Source organism: Podarcis bocagei (genome assembly GCF_964188305.1).
Source record: "Podarcis bocagei genome assembly, chromosome: 7".
NCBI classification, from domain to species: Eukaryota; Metazoa; Chordata; class Lepidosauria; order Squamata; family Lacertidae; genus Podarcis; species Podarcis bocagei.
Window position 1 is genome coordinate 66,541,735 of NC_138132.1, and position 8,392 is coordinate 66,550,126.

The window sequence follows — 8,392 nt, forward strand, 5'->3', positions numbered from 1 at the left end:
CAGTATGCAAAGTCAAAAGCAACCATCCCCTTGCACTTTGTAGAAACAGAATTTGAACTTTTGCTACACAAGCAGGATTCTGGTGGGAGGAGAGGTGGTCATTATCAAAAATGTGGAATGAAGACAAAGGTTGTGAGGCTGAGCAGTAGGAGTGAGACAGGGCCGCTCAACCAGGAGGGACATCAAAATGGCCGTGAAAGAAACAGGAGACCATAACATTTAGGTGCAAAGACTTCTCTTTTTTTCATTCGTTTGTGAGGTGTATTGCAAGCCTGGTTTGGAAAAAGGGCAAAGGGAAGGGAGATCTCTTTGCCTGTGTTGTTAATCTTGACAGTTGTCATGCATTTTAAGATAGAACCAGAGGGCCTGGATGCTGCAAACAGGCCCTACCCCCTGCCAGCCCAGCCTTGGGAGAGTGCTTAGGAGATCAGGCCCAGAGGTTAAAGCTGTGCTGGGCTTGCCCTTTGGTGGGGCGGCGTTTGTGGGGAGGGGGAAGAACTGGAAGGGCTGGGCCCCTTTGCTTTAAAAAAGAAAAGAAAAACCTTCGACTAGAGAGGTGAGTTTCTATCCAAATCCCTTCCAGGGAGCAATAGTGGTTACTCAAAGGGCGAGCTTGTCATTGAAATCTGCTTTGGTGCACTTTGGTCCATCAAAGCTGCAAGAGGCAGAGCAACGAAAATTGTTTTCCTTTCAAAGTCGGCCTTGAGGATTCAGTGCAGCTCTGATCCAGGCAGTTCCTTCTCCCGCTTATGTCAAGGGAGGACATCTATTTTTGCCTAAGGTATGGAGCTTCCGCCCAGCCCTTCACAAACCTCCAGGAAACTCACTAGGTATTAAAACTGACCGCTACTGTACCGGCACGGCACGTATGTCACCGTTGTTCTTCTGCACAGGCCAGGCCAGGCCAGGAGGCCCCTGGAGCCGGGAGTTCCCACGTTCTGCTCAATGCCAGCCCCGGGGTCTTCATAGCTCCGCTTTCACGCCTCTGATGAATGGCAAGCCTGTAGGGACCCTCCTCTTGTAGGCCAGGTACTCTTCCCCAAAGAAATGGATCAGGGTCATCTCCTCCTCTTCTATCCGCTCCCGGAAGAAGCGCCAGGATGCCAGCGTGTAGCCCACCATGCAGACTGGATTGCACAGCAATACCTGAAACAAGGAATGCAGGAGAAAGGCTGCCAGGAACATCAGAACTGGAAAGCTCAAGAGACTCGTAGGCTGCATTCACACCATATGTTTAAAGCGTTCTGATACCACTTTCAATGACCCTGCCTTCTTTCCCCAAAGGATTTTGGGAGCTGAAGTTTGTTAAAGGTGTCAAGAGTGGTTAGGAGACCCCTATTCCCCTCCCAGAACTACAATTCCCAGTTTCCTGCGACAAGGGATTGACTGTTAAACCACTCTGAAAACTGGAAGATTGGATGCATGAATTATACGCTATCACACATTCCTCTTAAAAACTCATGGAGCCTAGGGTACCCCCTCCACCCCCCGAAAGAGCCAAAATATTACAAGATGCACTAAGCTGTGCAACAGTACCTGGGTCCCAATACTCCAGTAAAACCATCCGACGTACGATGGGTGACGAAACCAGCCATAAACGCCTCTGGTCACAAGAGTGTGAGTCTCCGATTTTTCATTCTGAACAATGTGGTTGAAGTTGGAGCCAGCTGTGAGCATGGCAGCCTTCCTCAGACAGTCCCCAAAAACCACCATGAGCAGCCCTGCCGAACTCAGCCAAGTGATCTGCTTCATCTCTGCAAATGAGCAAGCGCAGGTTGCAAAATGGTGCCACTCTGGTAGAGTTGCAGCTACACCGGTCAGAAGGGGAAAGGAGGCACTCGGCGCTTGTAACAAATGGATTAACTTCACAAAAATACATTATTCACAAGGGACCAGGGCAGACAGCTGCACTGGAGCTAGGTTTTGGTTTTCTTTTGGACCAAAAATGACTGATAGAAGTCTGTGCCAGCAGGTGGGCTACAACAAAGGTATGTGGGCTAGTTAACTTCTGTGGAGACCCATCTGCAAACTTCACAATTCAATGTACACAAGAAGCAGAATACAGAGATCAAAGCCAAACTTCCATAAACACTAGTTGATAACAGTGATCTCCTCCCCCTTCACAGTGTCATTTAAAACAAAAAAGGACCTTAATGTAAGAGCATGAAGTCAAAACAGTCAGTGTTTTAGAAGGGTCAGAAAATGGTCCAACTAATGACAGAGAGCTAAAGCCACACACAAGTGGTGTGCGGCCATCTTTCAATGCAGCCTCTGAATAAGCTTGAGGGGCAACAAGTTCACCCTGTTATCAGCATTTTCAGGCGTGTATTAGTAACTGAGGGCCAGCAGGTTGCAATGAATAGAGCACTCTCAGCCACCACTGAAGGGCTGTTGTTACAGCTAATAATGCAAGCTGTGGAGTCTCTGGTTCAAGGTGGTAATAAGCTGAGTAGATGGGCTTCACAAAAGGAGTGCTGCTTACTCAGCCTCTGTACCTGCAATAGTAGGATAGCAACCCCGGCCTAACTTAGAAGCTTTCTGAGATAATGCATGCAAAGCCCCTTGACACTGAAAGGCCAAGTCCTACACCTTGTTTCAGCATACCAAGTTCTTATTTATTTAAAGTATTTATGACCCGCCTTTCTACCCAGAGGTCCTAGAGAAAGAATATATGACCTAAGCACCAACAGTTTAAAAAAGAAGATAAAAACAGCATGTAGCAAAATACAGACTTCAGTTACAAACCACCAGTAGCAATGGAGATTCAAGAACCCAATACATACTTCATCCCTCCCCAAAAGCCTGGGCAAAGAGGTGTGTGTCTTCACCTGTTGCTAAAACAGTATCAGTGTTGTGGTGAAACACACCTTCAAAGGGGAGATCATTTTAAAGGTGAGGGGTCAATATTACCCCAATTAGTTCAGGTTGGGGAGAGAAACAGCTTCGTTTTCAGACCTGCCTCCAAGTCCATGTTTCTGGGTCTCCCATTAGAATGATTCAGTTTTTCTGTTTCACTTGCATAAGAACTCAATAGTTACTGACCTGGGCAAATGAATTTTTCCACGGTGAACTCAACCCAGGATGAGACTGCAGCTAGGTTGTATTCAAAGCTGTGGTTGATCAAGAAGGAATCCAAGGAGAGACTTCTGGGATTGTTAACAGCTGTCACCAAGTATTCAGAATAATGGAAGAAGGAGAGCGAACACATATACCTGAAAGAGCAACCAGGGACTTAGTAAAACCCTCATGTTTCAGCTTCCTGGGTTTTAACTCTAGGTTTGCTCTTCTGAAGAGCTGTAAACTGGGCTGCTCAACACACCAGCTGCTTAATCTCCAATGCTGTTTTAAAAACGATATTACAAGGGTGGGCGCATTCTCTGGATGGTTCCTTTTCCAGGAAGCATGCAGACTCAAATATAGCATCATTCACGTCACTCAACACAGGTGTCCTACAACAGTGAGAAGAACTTGCACACATCTATATATATATTTTACAGAGCAGATACCTAGGTCTCACATCCAAAATTAGGAGTGGGAAGGCTAACCACCTCAAACTAAGAACCATCAGTTATTCAGACATTCCCCTCCAGGTGTCTGCTTTTGTCCCCTGGCAAGCAGCTAGGATTTCCTGAGTATAGAAGGCAGGGGAGAAAAGGGGCTCCAAAAAATGGATTCAGAAACAATGCATTAAGTAGTATTTGTCTCCTATGGCAGGCTCTCCTAGTACCCCTAAGAGGATCAAGGCCAGCCAAACAGAGGTGAGTGCAGGTCCCAGGAGTCTCCAGGAACAAGAGAGCTGTCCCCCAGTGCCCCCAGTTTTCTTTTCAGAAACCTAAAGTGCTGCCCTCTTACCATCCAAAATGCTTCCACGTAGATTGTCCGAAGCTGAGCAATAAACCACACCCAAATGCAAAGCCCAAGAAGCAGGCACGGATGGCAATCTACAAGGCAAGAAAAGGCACAGTCAAAAACTCACCTGCCCATCAGCCAGAGGGGGGAGGCAACCCCACATACTCCTACCCCACAAGTCACCAGTTCTGAAGCCAAATCCTAAGGCAGTTCTATCTCTCCAGCAAACCATGGGAGGGATTGACAACAGGAAACCCCTGGGTGGAAATATGCCTATCCTGACCACCGCTCCAAGCTCCTATTGTCCTCCCCAACCACTGGTGATACTGGAAGTTCAAGTCAAAAAACATATCAAAGGCTGCAGATTCCCCTTCTTATTTGTCTACAATATCATTTATGAGAAAAAGATAGATGAGATCTATCAGGGATGGCTTTGCATCCTAATCATCTAGCGCAATCTTATTTCAAATAGGGGTAAGGGCTTGAGGTTTCCTCTTCAAACTTTTCCTACTTATCCTACGGCAAGACATTAAGATCTAACACAACGCTGAAGACTTTTAAGAGACCGGCCGCAACAAAAATGACTGTGGGCTTGACCAAATAGGTGCCAGGCTAAAACAAGTCACGCCACAACAGGTAAGTAAGAGCCTGGCAGGATGAGGCCAATGGCCCATCTAGTCCAGCATCCTGTTCTCACAGTGGCCATCCAGAGGCCTGTGGGGAAACCGCAAGCAGAAGAGGAGTGAAACAGCCCAGTGCGCAGCAACTGAGGAATAATGGAGGCTGATTCTGGCTAGCAGCCAGTGACAGCCTTGTCTTGCATGATTTTGCCCAATCCTCTTTTAAAGCCATCCAAGTTCGTGGCCATCACTGCCTCCCACCAAGGGAGGCAGTTTCATAGTTTACCTATGCACTGTGTGAAGAAGCCCTCTCTTTCACCTGTCCTGAATACTCCAACATTCAGCTTCATGGATGTCCAGAAGTTATTGTGAGAGAGTAAGAAAAGCTTTTCTCTATCCACTTTTTCCATTCCGTGCATAATTCTATCAGCTTTTATAATTTTATCTCTTACAGTGGTACCTCGGGTTACATATGCTTCAGGTTACATAAGCTTCAGGTTACAGACTCCGCTAACCCAGAAATAATGCTTCAGGTTAAGAACTTTGCTTCAGGATGAGAACAGAAATTGTGTTCTGGCAGCGCGGCGGCAGCAGCAGGAGGCCCCATTAGCTAAAGCGGTGCTTCAGGTTAAGAACAGTTTCAGGTTAAGTACAGACCTCTGGTCTTGACTATGCTACCACTCAGTGGATTTGTAACTGGCTGACTGACCGAACCCAAAGGGTGCTCATCAATGGTTCCTCTTCATCCTGGAGTGACTAGTGGGGTGCCACAGGGTTCTGTCTTGGGCCCGGTCTTATTCAACATCTTTATCAATGACTTGGATGATGGACTCAAGGGCATCCTGATCAAATCTGCAGATGACACCAAACTGGGAGGGGTGGCTAACACCGCAGAGGACAGGATCACACTTCAAAACGACCTTGACAGATTAGAGAACTGGGCCAAAACAAACAAGATGAACTTTAACAGGGAGAAATGTAAAGTATTGCACTTGGGCAAAAAAAATGAGAGGCACAAATACAAGATGGGGGACTCCTGGCTTGAGAGGAGTACATGTGAAAAGGATCTAGGAGTCTTGGTTGACCACAAACTTGACATGAGCCAACAGTGTGACGCGTCAGCTAAAAAAGCCAATGCAATTCTGGGCTGCATCAATAGGAGTATAGCATCTAGATCAAGGGAAGTAATAGTGCCACTGTATTCTGCTCTGGTCAGACCTCACCTAGAGTACTGTGTCCAGTTCTGGGCACCACAGTTCAAGAAGGACACTGACAAACTGGAACGTCTCCAGAGGAGGGCAACCAAAATGGTCAAAGGCCTGGAAACGATGCCTTATGAGGAACGGCCAAGGGAGCTGGGCATGTTTAGCCTGGAGAAGAGGAGGTTAAGGGGTGATATGATAGCCATGTTCAAATATATAAAAGGATGTCATATAGAGGAGGGAGAAAGGTTGTTTTCTGCTGCTCCAGAGAAGCGGACACGGAGCAATGGATCCAAACTACAAGAAAGAAGATTCCACCTAAATATTAGGAAGAACTTCCTGACAGTAAGAGCTGTTCGACAGTGGAATTTGCTACCAAGGAGTGTGGTGGAGTCTCCTTCTTTGGAGGTCTTTAAGCAGAGGCTTGACAACCATGTCAGGAGTGTTCTGATGGTGTTTCCTGCTTGGCAGGGGGTTGGACTCGATGGCGCTTGTGGTCTATTCCAACTCTATGATTCTATGAATTAAGTACTTCACCCAAGGTACCACTGTACTTGCCTTTTTGCTAAATGTAAAGGTCCTAAGTTCCGAATGCTGCAACTTTTTCTGATAGGCAAGTCGCTTCTCCCCTTTGATCCTCTGGTTACCCTTCTCTAAACCTTTTCCAGAAATTTTCTTTCTGAGGTGGGGCAACCAGAACTGTGCACAGTATTGCACATGGAACCACGCCACAGATTTGCATAACGACATTATGATTTCAGCAGCTTTGGCTTTATGTACTTGACGAAGCAAGTGCCAGCCTAGGACAAGTAAACAAGCCCAGTTGTCAGAGTGCTGCAAGGCGCCTCACAGGTATGGACTGCTTCAGTGGTTAAAGCACTCTGCGCTTGCGCAGGGACATACTTGCCCCATGGTTCAGCCCTAAGCACTGGTATAAGAAGATAGAAAGCCGTTCAGCAGAGCTGACATATCTGGGTCAGGAGCAGAAAAGCAAACTCATTAAGGAGATAGCCACACCTCTCCTTAAGCAGAGAAGGGAGTGGCCTTTGATGTAAAAATTGGGGTTTGCCTTTTGCTGTCCAACTCCCCATGGGACTCTGAGTCCCCTAAGTCCATGATCAGTCAGAGAAGAATGGATGGAGGCAGGATCCAGTGGAAAGCAAGGCAGATATATATTTTTTTTCTGTTGCAACAGAGTTCCCTCCCCTCCTTCCACAATGAGAGAGACCCTGAACAAAAGAGTGCAGGAGCCTTTAAAGACGTTTGACGCTGCCCAACCGCCTTAGCCAAAGACCACCCCCAAGTCATCATACATGCATCATAGGAGGCAGTCGACAGCAGAAATCCTGTTTTCCAGGATAACTGATAATGGTCGCTGGCTGTATTACCTGGGAAGCCTGGCCATTTTTGTGATGGTTAATACTTTAGTTCCTGAATCCAGGTCACAGGCTCACCCTATTCATTCGCAAATATGCCCCCTTTAAGACAAGAAGGGCTTTAGCCATTTGCTTCCCTTACTGGCAGAGGAATATTTGAAGTTCATTGGGGGAGTTAACATGGCTTCAGGATTGCTCTCCTGAACTATTTCGGACACATGGATTATTTATACAGTGGAACCTCAGGTTAAGTACTTAATTTGTTCCAGAGGTCTGTTCTTAACCTGAAACTGTTCTTAACCTGAAGCACCACTTTAGCTAATGGGGCATCCTGCTGCCGCTGCACCGCCGGAGCACGATTTCTGTTCTCATCCTGAAGCAAAGTTCTTAATCCGAAGTACTATTTCTGGGTTAGCGGAGTCTGTAATCTGAAGTGCATGTAACCCGAGGTACCACTGTATTTAGATATGCATGCATCTATGAATATTTATTCCATTTTTGAGACCTTAGAATTCTTTTACCACCCTTGGTTAGACACACCTAGGGGAAACAGCCCCCCCCCGGGCGTGTCTAACCAAGTTATAGCAAAGGGTATGGCCACGCCCTTCCCAGGCAGAAGTGGGCGGACTCTGCACTAACCACGCCCACGAACTCGGCGAGTCCCTCCGCCGAGGGGCGAGGCCTCGCGTGGACACGCCCTCCTCCCAGCCCTTACCTGGTACATGCCCCCCGGGGCGCGACCCCAGGCCAGCAGGAGGGCGGCGTTGACTCCGGCCACATGAAGGGCCAGCGCGGCGCGGCCTTGAAAGCCCAGCCCGGAGAGCAGCGCCGGCGGAGGCGCCGACAGCAGCAGCGGCACGGCCGCCACGGAGCTTCCCAGCACGAAGGCAGTCAGGCTGGTCCGTGCCTCGCGTCCCCTTCGCCCGCCGACGCCCGCCTTCCCCTCAGCGCCGGCCATGATGGACCGGCGGCCGGAGCCAAGCCCCGCTCTCGCGAGGCCTCTCCCCCCAAAGTTTCGCGAGACCACTCCGCGGAGGCGGAGCGTAGACTCCGGCATCTTAGCATGGGACAGGGGGAGAGACCTCGCGAGATTTATTGAAACCGGCCCAGGGGGGCGTGTCCGCTTCGGTAGGGCGGGTGACCATAGAGATAAGAAAGGTGAAGAGAAATGCACGCAGCGCGAGTTTCTGGTTTCGATAACGCTTTGATGATGATGATAATTATAATAATTTTTTATTTATACCCTGCCCTCCCCAGCCAAGGCCGGGCTCAGGGCGGCTAACAAGCAATAATAAAAACAAGTTCAATGAATACAACTTAAAAACAAGATTAAAATACAACATTA

General features: G+C 48.1%; 1 protein-coding gene across 1 annotated transcript; it reads right to left on the bottom strand.

The window, feature by feature from the left end:
- Positions 1 to 218: 218 nt before the first annotated feature.
- ICMT (isoprenylcysteine carboxyl methyltransferase) lies at positions 219 to 8,119 on the bottom strand. The gene is made up of 5 exons (XM_081201669.1): positions 7,763 to 8,119; positions 3,853 to 3,941; positions 3,043 to 3,212; positions 1,537 to 1,754; positions 219 to 1,146 (listed from the first exon to the last, which is right to left on the bottom strand). The coding sequence occupies exons 1-5, from the start codon at positions 8,102 to 8,104 to the stop codon at positions 964 to 966; spliced, it is 1,002 nt and encodes a 333-aa protein (XP_081057795.1). The 5' UTR covers positions 8,105 to 8,119; the 3' UTR covers positions 219 to 963.
- Between the last annotated feature and the right edge of the window lie 273 nt (positions 8,120 to 8,392).